This window comes from Biomphalaria glabrata, chromosome 3 (genome assembly GCF_947242115.1).
Source record: "Biomphalaria glabrata chromosome 3, xgBioGlab47.1, whole genome shotgun sequence".
Lineage (NCBI taxonomy): Eukaryota > Metazoa > Mollusca > Gastropoda > Planorbidae > Biomphalaria > Biomphalaria glabrata.
Genome location: NC_074713.1, coordinates 11,133,305 through 11,149,769, shown reverse-complemented (window position 1 = coordinate 11,149,769; position 16,465 = coordinate 11,133,305). Strand labels below are relative to the sequence as shown.

The 16,465-nt window shown below is 34.8% G+C and overlaps 1 protein-coding gene across 4 annotated transcripts in view; it reads left to right on the top strand.

Annotated features, from left to right (window-relative positions):
- LOC106069585 (inversin-B-like) overlaps positions 1-13,835 on the top strand; it is a 53,421-nt gene extending 39,586 nt beyond the window's left edge. For all 4 annotated transcript variants that reach the window (XM_056023587.1, XM_056023585.1, XM_056023589.1 and 1 more), the window contains exons 13-22: positions 1,286-1,420; positions 2,209-2,342; positions 3,425-3,609; positions 6,235-7,754; positions 7,860-7,959; positions 9,751-9,907; positions 10,497-10,534; positions 11,400-11,614; positions 12,426-12,574; positions 13,519-13,835. In XM_056023587.1, the coding sequence (XP_055879562.1) occupies positions 1,286-1,420; positions 2,209-2,342; positions 3,425-3,609; positions 6,235-7,754; positions 7,860-7,959; positions 9,751-9,907; positions 10,497-10,534; positions 11,400-11,614; positions 12,426-12,574; positions 13,519-13,616 (2,731 nt within the window). In that variant the 3' untranslated portion in view covers positions 13,617-13,835. The remainder of the gene's footprint in view (positions 1-1,285; positions 1,421-2,208; positions 2,343-3,424; positions 3,610-6,234; positions 7,755-7,859; positions 7,960-9,750; positions 9,908-10,496; positions 10,535-11,399; positions 11,615-12,425; positions 12,575-13,518) is intronic.
- The last annotated feature ends 2,630 nt before the right edge of the window (positions 13,836-16,465 follow it).

The window sequence follows — 16,465 nt, the reverse complement described above, 5'->3', positions numbered from 1 at the left end:
AATTATATAGACCTAATAGGTTCACAGTAGAAGTGTATAGACCTAATATGTTCACAGTAGAATTGTATAGAGCTAATAGGTTCACAATAGAATTGTAATGATCAAATAGGTTCACAGTAGAATTGTATATATGTTTTTTTTATTCAACCTAAAATATATGAGCAAAGAAAAACTCTTTAAAACTTGTATCTCACATTTAACATTTACACTTGATCCATGTACACTACATCACTTGAACTTTGAACTTTGTGATTTACTCTCTCTTTATACATTAGTTTTATCATCAAATACTAATAAAACCATGGCGGCGTAACGAGCGATTCCGATCAATAAAAATGTGGATTTGTTATCCACCCTAAGATACGAAATCCAATGCTATGCAATACAATAAACCATGTCATTTACAAAACAAATGATCAGTCTTCCTGTTCAACATCGTCTGCTGTGGGCGAAACAATCTCACGTTTTGTGATGTAGCTTCATATAGTTTTGGTATATAATCAATATCTAGTTGTTTGTGTGATGCAAAGATAAACTATACATTTTAATTACACTATTACTTTTGTATCTAGGATACATCAATGAAAATAACGTGACTGAGCTATGACAAAACTAATCTTCCTAAAGTTCCCTATCTAAATTTTGAGATTTTATAGATAAATATACTATTTTTTACTCACTGGCCACGCCCGGTGGTATGAGCATAGTTAATACTCATAATTGCATTGGAATCCGTTCACCCAATACAAATTAACCACCATAGCAGTACTCATGATCAAGTCATCATCTGTTCAGCCCATTGAAACAAGCAAACACAATCTTTAACAATGTCATGTAACTGTGATTAAAGTGGACTCATTTAATTCAATCTTCAGTGCTAAGTTTTCTGGCCATTTAGCTTTGCATGATCGTTTCAAAGTTTAATTAGCGGCTCCAAAATGGGAAAAGCCGCTATTAGTTTTGTGTGGTCAGTCTGTCTGATTCTCTGAAATCAATTACATTACATTTAGTTTTCTAGCCAAATGGTCTAGAAGTATCAGTATCGATAATAAGATGTACAGTTTGTGTTCAACTGAATAACAATAACAACAAGATTCGTTGAAATTTTATTACAAAACAGGACCGTGGCTTGAATATTCCTTGTCCATGGGAGAATCCTGTGAGTGCCGATTCCGACTTTGTGTGATAAAGCAAACTCTTTGTGTAATCTTGTTTTATTTTTGTCAAAGTCTCCTTGTTATTCGGCTCATTATCTCAAGTTTTATTTCTTAACTGTCTATGTCAGTGCTGACCTAGATCCAGTGGACAAAAACCAGTGCACGCCCCTGTTTTATGCCGCGACACTGGGTCACATTGAGTGTTTGAAAAAACTGTTGGACCTTGGAGCAGACAGCAGTCGCACTGACACTCGAGGCAGAACGTGAGTATATAAAGCATATCTAGATATAAAATCTTTTCTTCAGATGATGTTTTATTCTGGAGATGCTCTGGAACTATAGATAGTTTTTTTTTCTTTTTATTGTAAGCAGAGGCGGTCTTAGAGGGTGGCGAGTGGGGCACCCCTTCCCAGGCCCCTCGTGTTAGGGGGACGCCGTGATAAAGAGAATCTTTTGTCATCGTCAGCCCATCGTGCAGATATTCGTGGCCCTGATATGAAACTCGCACATGGCCCTGAGAACTACTAGGGCCTCTGGTTGGGATGTAAAATGTGATTTTTATATTATAAAGCGTTTGACCAGAATGACTGCCTGGTCTTGTGGTGATTGGTATGCTCTCATGATTGTCCTCTCGAAGGTCCCGTCGCCGTCCCGTGGGAAGTTTGTGTGAGACAACTCTTGTGAATCCACCTACCAGCAAATCTATCTATTTTATTTGATTACTTCCCTTCGTTTCAATGATTATGCTTGCTTATCCAAGAACTACTAGTAATTAATTCACCTTCGCCTAATTATTAATCCGTAAGTATTACATCAATAATGTCAATCAGTGAGTATTAGAAAGTTGACGGATAGGCGTAAATTTACTTAACTCTTTCTCTCCTAACTGACTATACCAGCGTTGATTCTACCAGAATGTGGTAAATAATTCGAAGAGAAAGAGTTAATAACTGCTTGATAATTATTACACTAACTTATACTTCGAAAAATAAAATGTTGATTTTTTGTTGTTGTTAAAATACTGAAACTTGAACAACGATTTCTTATTTAGTGTAGCTCATTGTGCAGTGGTCAGTGGTTCCACAGAAGCTCTTCAGGTTTTAAGTGATTACAATATTGACCTGTGGACAAGAAATCTAAAAGGCGATCAACCGATCCATGAGGCTGCACAATCTGGACATATCGGTATCACCAGTTATTTATAATTTTTGTTACTTTATAGACGGTATCTAATTTAGTTTAGCCTTATGATAATCAAGATAAATGCTAACTAAATAACCAGGATGACTTAACTGGTCACGTGTAATGTACTCCAGACTGTCAGGATGATATTCCCGGGTTCAATCGCTGACCACCTCCATTTCTTATTGTTCCGCAGGAGGTTTAGTCTTAAACATATTAATATTTATGTCTGAAGTAGTATTTTAAAACTCACATAAGTCATATGAAAATTTATATTTATAATATAATAATGGCTAGAATATATTTAATGAAAATTAATGGCTTGAAAAAAAAATCTATGGTTCTATTCACTTTAAAGTTTGTAATTATATAAGGGAAACTACCAACGTTTTTTTTTCCAAGCATTTACGGCACATTTATCTATCCCTGATTAAAAAAAAAGGATATCCTGGTAACTAAAAGTTAATTGAAATGTAGGATTGTAAGAATTTGTTTGGAAACTTTTTTACAATAACCTGCATGTCGTTGTAGCATCTTTTGTTAAACACTTCAAGAAGATGTATATTGTATATCAATTGTTCACACACTTTCGTCTATGTCACAATCCCCATCCCTCCTAAATTTTCTACATTGGGCAGGGAGACTTAGGGGAGGAAATGTAACAAAAAGAAAATACATAACAACAAAAAATGTCCGGCTATACTTTGCCTAAACATTAATATTATGTTTAGAATCTAAATGTACGTATTATAGGATTAGTGAAACTAGTTCATTTAACCTTTTCTCTCATGGAAATAATTTTAAAATGTTTTATATGCTAACAAAACATTTTCTGGAGATAGTATTGGAGAGGCGGCGCTGCAGCAGGTACCTCCACCTTTCCGTACTGTGTGCTGGGGACCTCCCAACCATTTGTTTGTGCCGTTTTTTTTTTCTAGAAATGAAGTTTTTGCAATTTTTATTTTTTATTTTATTTTCTCAATCGAAACAGTGTTTCTGGATTCTGTTTAAACAACGGACAAACTTTGCACGTTCTCAAACTGTCACTCAGACTTGATCCAACTATCTTAACAAAATCTTTTCAGATATTCTACTGTACCTTCTTGAGCATAGCCCTGATCAACCGGAGACCGGTCATCAGGAAGCCATTGACACCGCCAATGGAGATGGACGCACGTGTCTTCACATTGCAGCGCTGACCAACAACTTGTGGCTGTGTAAGACTTTATTGGCGAACAACGCCCATGTCAACGCTGTCATGACCAATAAGGTCAGTCACTAGAAGCTTATTTTATAACATGAAAGCTATTGGGGTTTTTTTTTGGTTGCTGTTGCTGTTATAGGTTTTAATTGTGTATGTGGGGCCCTACATTTTTAACCCTGGGTACACTTCTGACACGCATTTCAGGGGCCACATAATAAAAAAAAAAAAACAAGCAATAAAAAAATAAATACATAAAAAAGCTTATATAAGAGAAAGAACTTCACAGTTACTAACATATCTCTCAATACTGCAAGATTTATCTCCAATTCTCTATACAAAAGACAAAGTACCACAATTATTTTGTTTAATGCTCTGTGTGTTTCCATCGACAAATAAATGTACAAATTTGTTCCGTGAATGGAAAATGGGAGAAATAACATGTACAGAGTGAAACTTTTGCACTCATGACACACAAATTAATTAATTAGTCTTAATAAATGTACTAAGTTATGAGGAGATAAGCCTTTCAATAATGTGAGATATGGCAGCAATTGAGCGGTGCTCCCCCCTCCCACACGCACACTGACAAACAAGTGTAACCCTGACAATATTCACGCCCAGTTCGCTCAATGTAAGCAACTTTTTTTTTTATTTGAACCTGTTGGTGTCCCAAAGATTTTATCTCCCTTTGATATAATAAATGTAATATAATAAATTTAAAAAAAATGTCAACTTTTTAATTTACTTATTGCATCGCATGAAACTTTATCAACTCTTCAGATCATTCTAGCCATCTCCTCCAACATGGGGAGCTAGGCGCTAAACAGAGAGTCTTTGGTATGCTATTTATTGGTTGTTGTTTTTAAGTCAATCAGTTTCTGTCAAAGAAATGCATAAAGCTACACAATTCAGGCGTTACAATGATAGTGTCAGACGGTTTGTATTCACGATCTGTCTTCAAATTTTGACATGATCAATGACCAAGTATTGACTGAATTCTGACCTAATATGATCAAAACTGGGTCTGTGTAACCTGGGCTTTGAAACCTGTATACAACACATATACATATTTCATTACTGTTTAACCAAAGAGCACCTATAAGTTTTCAACATGATATGGCTACGTAATATGTATTTTTATTATTTTTTTTGTATGTGTATTTTAGTTTACCACTCAAAGTATAAAAGAACAAAAAACTCCATAGATAAAATTGCACATTGAAAATTTATTGTGTAAACTTATGTAGTCTATATTTCGGCTTTGACCCTCTTTTTAAAATGTTTACCAAGTTGAGTTCTTCCAACCGATGAATAGAATAAGTCCACTGTACTAGTATTATATTTACAAATGTTGTATATGTAGTCACTCCATTACATAATAGGCAATTGGAGTACTTATGAGAAATATGCTACATAAAAAAAGATCAAACAAAGGATCATTTTCCTTACATAACTAAATTTTTTTATATGTTGACTATGGGTGCTGTAATTTTATCTCCCTTCTGCAGTAAGTAAGCAGTAGTTACCTCCCCCTTTCAATCATCCAAACTTGTCACAAGCCATTAATCTTTATTCATGTAAGAATTATACCCTCCTCCCCTTCGCCCTCACTGTTTGGACCATGACATTTTATCCCAGCGCGCTTTCACTCATTGATAAATCGGTTCGATCGATTTCACTGCTGGCTATAGGCGCACAACTATTACAAAATATTCAATAGGCCTATATTGTATCAATAGCGTGTGTTCCCCCTTTATAGAAGATAGATTAATACGGTAAACTCTTACCATAGCCTAATACAGTAAGTGACTAGCAGGATTTACGTATGTACTCTACTGACGGGAATACGTCAATGAATATACAAGTGAAGATAGCCATGAGGTAGGTATTTTTTATAAGCCTAAAAGACAAGTTATAAGTAAGTAATAATTTACCTTATTACAGATTTGGTTCAAGTGATCATTAACGATCAATTAGCATATTCAGAAAATATTTGCTAAAAAGATTATGCAAAATTCAAGAAGAAACAAAATATTGCCTGGGCTCCTGTGCAGTAGAAGGAAGTTTGGAGTGATCAGTAACTACTGTACATACGGATTTTGAAAAGGGGTCTTTTTAAACTGTTTAAGGACGGCCCAGAGTGCACGGAACATTGATAGGTACCTGGAATTCGTTGGGGAAAGTAAATTAGTCGTCGTGTTGTCTTGTCTTCCATAAAAACAGATGACCTTAACATCTTCTGTCCCATGGATAGCAGGTTCTAATGGAGAACTATATCTTTTTTGTTTATCTTTATTTCTTTTAAATTCAAATACAGGTTATATATTTATACTAGCCTGTTGTCTAGAGTAGAACTATGTTTCTTTCATTGCAGTCCTGACTTGGTATCTAATTCTGGTCTATGAAAGAGAGTTTATTTTTTTCTTGTTACACTGTATAAGTACATTTTCCTCCTTTCTATGAGATGTATAAGTCATCTGTTTCTATGAGATTATAAGTCATCTGTTTCTATGAGATTATAAGTCATCTGTTTCTATGGCCTATGGTTAACAAGGCTGCCAACTAGCCAGTACATAGACCTAGTGCCTGGACCAGGTACCCATTCAAAAAGCGTATAAGCTTCATATCTCTTATTTAGTCTTTTACTGTTTTCATGCTTCATTCCTCTATCTACAAAACGATTTATTTCAGGGTAAATATTACACACCATTCGATGTTGCACTTATAAAGGGACACAATGATATCAAAGACCTTCTTGTCGACCACGGAGCAAGACCAGGTTCTGTCATCGTAGACCAGGCAGCCGAGTCAATCCAGGTCAAATACAGATATCACAAGAAACAAACGCAGCGTGACATAGCATCTACAGTAGGAGATAATCCCAGTAAAAGTGAGCAGCAGAAGGGTACTGACAGCTCTACTAACTTGGAAGTTCAGAAGTTAGTCACTGTTGATGAAAATGACAATTCCAACAGCGTACTAGAAGACCGTCAAGAAAGTCCACGCTATGTGGACAAGTCTACACAAATCAGAACCAATCCCACCAACAAAAACTCAAGAGATACGGTAGATGAAAGCGTTGCTAGCGAACAAAGCATCTCAGCCGATGCGGACAAGTCAACGCTACTTCTTCAACCCCAGGAGTCAAAACCCTACAAAAGCTTAACTGACTCCCTTTCATCCAGTTCGCAGGTGCAGAGCTCGGGACCAAAGGGCGTGCTCAGCAAACAAAGAAGAATCAGAGCTTCGAGCCACTCTGAGGAGCGTGAGACACCGTCTGAAAAGTCTACATCTCACGGCAACACCTCAGACGTAGAATCGTCTGGGGCCGATCCCATACAAAGAAAGCCTAAAGTGAAAAAATCGTTGAAAAATAGAAATGGAAAGGTTCTGAATAAATCACAGGCTGTGGAAGAGCGCAGCTCCAGTCGAATTGGCACTACCAGTGTCAGCTTGCCCTCTTTATCGGAGGAGAGCCACAGTCAACGTAAGTGCTCTTCCTTTGATAGTTTCAAAGGACACAACTGTTCTACTTCTGCAACTTCCCAAGAGCTGAACGAGTCAGACAGTGAGAAAATGGGTTGCAGCAGATCTGCGTTTGCGAAAAACAATTCAGTGCAAAGTGAGCCAGATCAAAAATATACTATTTCTGAAGGCAAGGGAAATAATCCCAAGAAAAGGGCACAAATGCCTCGTAAAAGAAATCCAACACTGGGCAACACTAAGAAATACAGATCAGGAAATTATGCAAATCGCAAAAGCAGACGAAAAGAAGGCAGCCCTGGAAAGTCTCCAAATACGCAAAGAAAAATCACACGTAAGGAAACTAATAACAATAGTCTCATCGTAAGTTCCGAACCCGTTCAAAAAAAGTCACTGTCAAATGACGACAGCCATTTGGAAAGTAATAGAAACCTTCAAGTTGTCTTGTCAGACAAATCACTTGATCACGATACCGAGGTGAACACTAAATTACGCCTTGAGTCAGACAAATCACTTGATCACGATACCGAGGTGAACACCAAATTACGCCTTCAGCCAGACAAAGAATTCGAGGCGGGATTCAAAAAGGTCAACAGAGAAACGTTCAGTTCACAGAGTGATTCGAGCCACACAGATGAAGACGAGCAGAAGAACACAACAGAGAGCCAACAGAACCATACTGCAAGTGAAGATTCAGAGGATAGTTCCCACAAGAAAATAAGAAAAAGGTTGGGTTTTGTTATACCATTTCTACAATTTACTACTTATGCATATCATATATACTATACAAGTATACATTCATTGAAAGTTCACTTACTTTGTTCGTTATCTAGTAATTATAGCAAAAATACAGATGAGACTAAAGAAAATGAGGTCAAAGGTCATTCTCCTAGAAAGAAAAAAAGTGCACGTAACATGGTTCAGTCTGTACAGGTAAGATCCAATAGTTTATAATAGTTACTGTCAGTATCTGATTTGTTTACTGCGACTGTTTGTCTGGATGACTCATGTTAACCTCTGTTGTGAAAGACTCCTCAATGTTTTGATTTGCGAGAATGACCAGTGTGTAATGTGTAGAGTCTATATAGAAGGCAAGTAGCCCTCGTCTTACTTGTAGGAGGACTTAGAGTTTAGAGGAGGCCATGTTATTGACTTGTCGGTCTAATATCAGATGTTGTGTTTGTTGAAAACCCTTATCTAATCACTTTTTGTGGGGCCAGTGTCAGTATGGCCTGAAACCCTGTGTATTAACTATCTTTATATCGTCGAGAAGATAGAGTTGGTATGACTCAAGTCAAGACATTAGGAACTAATCTAGAGATTGTAACACAAGAAGCATTTGAGTTGATAAATCAAAATGCAGATCTAGTAGAGGCTTATATTATATTTTATTTTTTCAATTTTGTATATATCTGACATCTGTTTCAACTAATTCATATTCAATGATATTGCTGTTTTGTACGTAGTTCGTAGATCTAGTACATTTAAATTTCTTATATTTTAATTTTATTTAAATAAACTTACGTTACGTTTATAGAAACACCATGCCATAGGGCGTCTGTTATCATTACATGTTAAAAAAAAAGAGCATATAAATCTAGAAACGGTTGGTAACATACAAATACCTCCTAGAAAACTTTTTCATTTAAAAACATGTTCAAGGTTTATTTATAAGTGAACAGTCAACCGGTTGAGTCATTTTTTCTACAAAGCTTATATCAACTCTGTCTGTCTGTATGGTAAAAAGTTTGTACAAGTTATTTCTCCCACAACCAATCTCGGATAAGCTGAAATTTTGCACAATTATTTCTTTTACCTGACAACACAAGGATCAATTTAAAAAAAAAAAATTATTTAATAAATTTTTTGTTATTAATTATTTCTGGTATCTTGAACAAGGGAAAGAAATCATACTTGACAGATGTGGTGGTTTAAGTTGATTAGTCCCCTTGAGGACTTGAACTCTGAGTGAACATTTTTTTTTATTTATTTAAAAAAAAAGATCATGTAAACATTCACAAGATACCCCTTTCTTCCCTCCTCCGTTCACAACTGGTCCTGGCAAGTAATAGGATCATTGAGAAAGCTAAACAAAAACAATTGGTACAAATAATTCTATCTGACAAATTTATATGTCTAGGTCAATCCTATAACTGATCTAAACTAAGTGATACAACTACCCTAAATATAATATAAGCTTTTTTTTTTAAACATATTTTTTAATGTTTGTTTTTTTTTGTTAAATACCATTAATGTATTATTAGCAATTCTTTTTACAAAATGATATATTTTTTTAATAATTGTATTCTTATTTTGTTTCTCTTTTAATGTCATAGTAACTGAACAGCTTCCATATTTCCAAAGTCCCTCAATCACCACCCCTTTCTACTGTCAAACATTCTCAACACACTTCATGATCTGTTGCCGTGTGTGTTGTGAGGTGTTGTTTTGTGTGTTGTGACCTGTTGCCTTGTGTGTTGTGATCTGTTGCTGATAAGACCTGAAAAAAATGACCTGTTTTTTGTGTGTGTGTTATTCTTGAATCCTTGGTTTGGGATGCTGTAGACTCATCAATGTACATGCCTTGCTAATGACATTATTATTAAACTCCCTAGTAATACTTCCTAATGACCTCTCAAATAGGAATATCTGATCTGAAACCCTTATTGAACCAAAAGCAGTCAGTTGACACATTATCTCTACTCTTTCAATCTCTTCCATTAGGCCAGTGTCCGGAGGTATGAGCAGGAGAGGAAGTCTATCAGGCAACTCCACCAGCTGAAGAGAACTTTGTTATACTCAGGTCCGACCAAGAACAACACTGTGTTTAGGAAAGTCCCTGGACCCCACAGCAACAACTCACCAGACAGATACTACCAAGGTATTGTGTTTATAATCATTATCAGCCATATTAAACATACTAACAATAAGTTAGTGCAACATGATTCCCCTACAAGTTTGGCACAAAAGAAATGTATGTACCCTTACAAGCATAATTGATAGACTTCAATTTTTTTTTCTTCACAGTAATTATAAATCATGTGCTATATTTAGATTTTTATGAAAATGTAAACATTGAAATTCATAAGTGTGTGTGTGTGTGTGTCTTGCTTTTAATTGATGTACTCTGTAATGTGCCAAGTTATTAGAGATACTCATGTCAGTGTAATGCTACAATACTGTAAATCTATATACTATAATATGTGTAATGTTCATGAACACATAGGCATTGCAAAGTCAAAGTCTTTATAAAAAGTATTACAGGACTACTAGTCAGTAACTAGTCTACAGTATTGTTAAATAATAATGTTTAGCATTCAGTATTTTTTTCCATTCCCTCTTTGTCAACTTCAGTATCAAGCGTAATGATAAAGCAACTTTAAGTTATTTTTCTTTCATTTTTCTGTATCAGCATGTTACCTAAAAGGTATATCTACCTATATTAAAACTGTTTTAATTTTTTTTTTCAGATCAAGGGAAACATAAGCAGTCATCCACAGAGAAACAGGTGAAAGCTATACCTCATCTACTATATAAATATATCCAATCCAAGGTTCTACAAAAATTAAATTTTTTCATAATGTAAAAACTACAATTTGATCTAAAGTCCGAAGATTAATGAGGAATGCAGTATTTCTTGTAGATACTCAGCCCCAGCTGTGACCTACATATTTTACCACACCCATGGAAAGCATAACCCTTGTCTGCCAGTGGTTGATTAAGATTTTCTTTTCGCCGTCTGCATCTGTCCTTAGCAGCAGATTTTCTTTTGGTCTCAAATGTGTATCCCGCGGCCTTTGTGAGTGACCTCCAGATGTCTCATTCTGAGGCCGCATACAATCAGGTGCTCTCTTCTATGTCAGCTAAGTCAAGTAGGTGCCTAAGCTGGTCTTTAAAGCATTGTTACGTTGACCACCTTTAAGCTCACCAAAAAATACTGCTTTTGGCATACGTTCGTCCCTCAGATGGGATAAGTGCCCTGCCCAGCTTAACTATAAGAATTTCCTCTGTACTGTCCATACAGGTGTTCACAAGGACATCGCTGTTTGTAATGGGTCTTCCCCACCACATGTTCATGATGGAGTGTAAACATCTTTGATGAAATACATAAACATGTTCTAATTAAAATACTGAAACTCAAGGATTACAAATTAAGCTTTTAGTAGAAAAGGACAGCTTGAACATAGACCAAGTTATCTGAATTACTCAGGAAAACTGACAGTTAAGCTTTATCTTAGCTCAAAAACATCTAGATAATGTATTTTTTTTTCATTTTATACAAGAAATGTAATAAATTTTAAGATAAGAAGAAACTGCTCTAAGATTTCAATTAAATAAAGCTTATATCATTTATCTGTCCTGTTTGTTGACAGAGTGCTTCTGCTAATGGACATGGGACAAGCAGCACTGACCAGTCTACATGGAGTAGGAACCATTCAAAAGTACATAAGAGAAAAACAGAACAAGATGGTGTGCTCACTGATCAGTACAGTAAGAGCTTAGATGAAACATCACCAAGGAAAATGGTTCATGAGACAGAGCAGCGTAGACCCCACACAAACCTTGAAACCAGGAGACTCAATCATGAGTTAGTCACTTTTGTATGGTATATAAATATATAAATGTACTTTTATAGGTACATGTTTTTAACTCCAAAAGCCATGGTACTTTAAACTAAAATTCAAGTTTTAAAAATGTAGGCCTATAAAAGTAAATATATATATACAGTGCTTATTTTGTTAAAAAAAAATAGGTGCCGGTACTCAGTAGTTGATTGCCTAACTTTTAACTACTAAAAATTAATAATATATGTTAAAATACAAGAAAAGTAATAATTTTTTCAAAAAGGTGCCGGTACACCCTACTGGTGCGTACCATGACAAAAAAAGCCCTATATATATATTTATTTACTTATTTATTAAAATTTATGCATACTTTAGAATTGGTTTGAATAAGCAGCTGGTCCAGTTATTCTTATTACATACAAGTTCTTTATATTATTATAATTAAGCTTGTCTTTGAGTCTGAAGATTAATAGGAATGTAGTATTTCCCCAGCTGTGATCTAAATATTTTACACCTCCTGTGCAGAAATAGCCATAGTCTACTGGTGGACGATTTAGATTTTCCATCTATGTCTGTCCTCGGCAGTGGATTTTTTTTTGGTCTCAAATGTTTTCTATATAATACTACTTTTTATAAGCCTGTATATTGAATTTTATATGTGTAAATAAACAAGAGCTTTACTGACAGGAAAAGTCAGTGTGAATATACATCACCAATTCAGATGTTTAGATTATGCATTTATTAAGATTATTATTATTATTTAAAATGTTTCTGTGTAACATCTTTAGTGTTTCTTTACATCTTAATTAAGAAATATATTTATGCTTCCTTCAGTTATGGTCGACTAAGAGAAGATAATGGTTACTATGATGACCCTCGCTTGTCTACAAGTCTGAAGGCTATCAAGAGAAGGAAAGAATTGGCACAGATGCAACTCATCAAGGCATATCAACCTTTTGGAGGAATAGAAATTTTTACTAATAGTATGGCATTTTTAAAAAAAATATATGTGGTGTTTAATCATCAAACTTTCACTAATACACTAGTTCACATAAAGTTCACATGTCTAAATCGACACACATTCTTAGTCTTTCCCTTGTTTTTTTTGAGATGATTGCAAACAATCAAAAGTAACATCAACATATCAGTGGGGATTTTTTTTAATGGTTAGTAAATTTTCTCTAATTGTATTACAAACTCAACATGGCTGGATGGACACTGCATGGACATAGACTTTGTATATGACTTTATGTATATGTTTGGAAAATTGAAACTGAAGCTAATTGGCCACACAGGAAAAACTCTGGTTTGACAGTTTTAATCTTTCAAAATATAATCATAATAAAATTTGGCTATTATGAACAGACTTTCAGCGGATATTCCACTCCACTCAAATGTTTCTTTGTATTTTGATTAGGCTTAAGTGGGTATTCCTACATTGGACTCTTATGTTTTTTTACTTTCAGTAAAGAGTTGAATAAATGAATAGACTTTTGCTCACCACCTTATGTAGAATTTAGACACTTTAAGCGAACATGATGAATGTGCAATTGTATTGAAGAGACTCCTTGCATTATTGAAGACAAGAAATAAATAAAATGATTAATGATAGACCATTGTAAGTTTCTGAAAGGAGGGATTGATTTAAAAAAAAAACATTTTATTTATTCTACTTGTTCTGTTTAACAAAAATGTTAACTGTTTATATCAAGGCTATCATCCACTTTTATAAAGTCATTAGACTATAATAATATTAATATTATAAAAGTAGAATCTACACTATGCCCCTTGAACATGCATGACTAGATTGACACATGAAACTTGTAGGATATAACTATCTTCCTTTTGAAAGTAACATCTGTAATCTATAAGATTAAGTCAAACTTTTACAAATATTTTTCTATTTGTTTTTTTTTTCTCTTCCCAGCCTCAATCTTTCAGACTAGTCCAAGAAGTGCAAAGCGTCCATCACACAATGCAGGAAACAAGTCATCAAGCAGTAAAGGCAAGCAAGCAGGAATCTAGAGTATGGAATTTTTTAGTTGGAATATGTTTATACACTGCAAATTTATATATGGCTTTGAGGACACAGACTTCAACTGATTATTGGCCACAGTTGCCATGACTCCAACCTTTACCACCTGAAAGTAGAATGCAGTTAGGTGCTTTAGTTCTTCATCATTAGACTTAACACGCATTTGAGACCAAATGAAAAATCCGCTGCTGAGGACAAATGTTAATGGCGAGAAGAAAATCTGAATCGACCACCGGCACACAAGGGTAATGCTTGCCCTGGATGAGGCTAAATATGTAGGTCAAAGCTGGGGCTGCATAGCCATGGGAAATATTGCATTTCTCATTAATCTTCGGACTTAAAGACAAGCCTTATTTTTATTGTTAGACCTGATGCTTATTTTCAACTATAATCTTTGTTCTAGCTATAAAAATAAAAGGATGATGATCAGTTCAAAGCGAACATGAACTAGTATCCATATTCTATAATTCCAAGCATACTAAAGACCATGCACTTTATATACATAGCAATACTTGTACATACATGTATGTAGTTCTGATAATGACCAGAAAAAAAACATAATTATTGATTTACATTTGATTTTATGCTAATGATGATTTTTTGTATATTTTTTAATTTAAAAAGAAAATGTATAAAGTGTTATAATTTATAATAAAGCAATTAATTTGACTCCATGTATTTATAATAAAGCAATTAATTTGACTCCATGTGTCCTTGTGTGTGTGTGTCAGTGTGTGTGTGTGTGTGTCAGTGTGTTATCTTATATTCCAGGTTTCCTTTTATTTCCTCCAATCAGAAAACAATGTCTAAATATAATAAAATTGTATGATAGCAAGGTTACAAAGACAGTTTGTGTGGAAACACAAACTCAAAATCGGCCCCCGAAGTGGTCCACCCAGGCAGGTAAAAAGGCAGATATCAATATTTTCAGAAAAAACATCAGAATTAAATTCTATCAAAGACAAGTGACAGAGAAGAATGGAGAAAGAAGGTTGACAGATCTTGTGTGGTGCCCCAGCTGTCCAGCAGACCAAAGGATAAGTGAATATGAAATAATATGCAAACCTGAACTAACTGATGTCTTATAATGAATATCTAATTGTTTTGTAAAGGGTCAATCTCTTATTCAAATCCTCCAAAAAAAAAAAAACATTTTCGTAAGAAAAAGAAAAAAAATATTCCTTTAGGTGCCCTGTCACGATTATTGAACACTGCAGTTGACGATATAATATGAAACCTACTTATTTTTAAATTATGTCCAACTTATATGCATACTAAATAATTTTTTTTTTAAAAAGTAAACATTATTTTTGGGTAAACTTAGTATTTAGTAAGACAGAACTTACATAATGTACAATACAAATTTAACAAAAAGTCTAAAATTATTTGCATAAATATTTTACAATTACGGTAAATAATCATCTCCCTTACTAAAGAGCTTCGCGTATTTGTTACTATTAATAGTGAATAGTTGTAAAAGTGTACAAGATATCTGCTTGCATAAGTGATTTAAAAAATTAAATTTTTCGCTTTTAGAGAAAAAAAAAAGTAGCCGTTGCATCTGAACTTTAAATGGACTAAAATATTGTGATGTCAGATTTTCACTCACTTTTCTAGTTTACGAGATCTTAACGGGACGGACAGACATTTCACGCAAAACTAATAGCGTCCTTTCCCCTTTCGGGGGCCGCTAAAAAGGAGTATTTCGCGTGTCTACTAGTTTTCGATTTTATTTTCGCCGTCTACGTTTGTCCTCGGCAGTGGATTTTCTTTTGGTCTCAAATGTGTATCCCGCGGCCTTTGTAAAAAAAAAAAATTAAATCTCCAACTGTTTCGTTCGGAAGCCGCTAATATTAACCCTATGTGAATAACACATTTATGTCTCTTAAAGTTCCTACTAAACAGTAACAGAAGGGAACAGGTTTAGAAGGGAGGTAAGTTTGCAAATAAATACTTCCATTTCTCATATATTGGGTTATTTCCCTTGTTATGTATTTAAAGTTAGGTTACCGTAAATTTAATGTAGTTCATTTCTACACGGCTACCGTTAATACCGACTTTATAAAAAAAAATTTAGATGATAATAAAATGTATTTTTTCATGACACTGCTGCTTAAAAATTCGGACAAAATATACAATGCAGTATATTCCAACTGCAAGTATAATGAGATCCTGAAATCTACAACGAACCAACCATGAGTCACAGAAACAGATGATCCTTCCGCATGGATCGCAAGGTCTGAAAGGGGAATATACATAATAAGGCATATCTTCGAATTAGATACAAGACACCGATAGCAAAGACAAACAGACACAAACACTCTTTTGTTCCCCTGGCAATCAAATCATTAAATAAGTACAATCTGGTATAAACTTTGTCACATGTAAATTATGAGTGCGTCTGGTGTGAATGTACACTTTGGTTTCTTATAGTTATAATGTTTTTTGTTTGGTGTAATGCACAAATTGTAAGACAAATTTCCTTACGGATAATAAAGATTATTATTATTATTATTATAGGGCAGATGATGCAAAGGTAATAAGTTTCCTTGGCCCACGGTTAACGAGGGTGTCATGTGGCCAGAACAACAACCAGCTGCCTTTACCTTTCCCTAACAAATGTCAGTTACCCATTAGAGCTGGGTGAACTCAGGGGCGTCCAAAGATCCTAAAATTAAAAATCCCAGTCTTCACCAGAACTGTGGTTCCGTCTGGGACATGTGCCACAAACCTGTTTCCTATAGGCGTCTCTGTTCTGGCTGAGTCTCTCTATTTGTTCCCGCGTCTTGTCCATCTGCTTGGTCTCTGATTTTCAAATCTGGACTCCGGGTATTTCTGG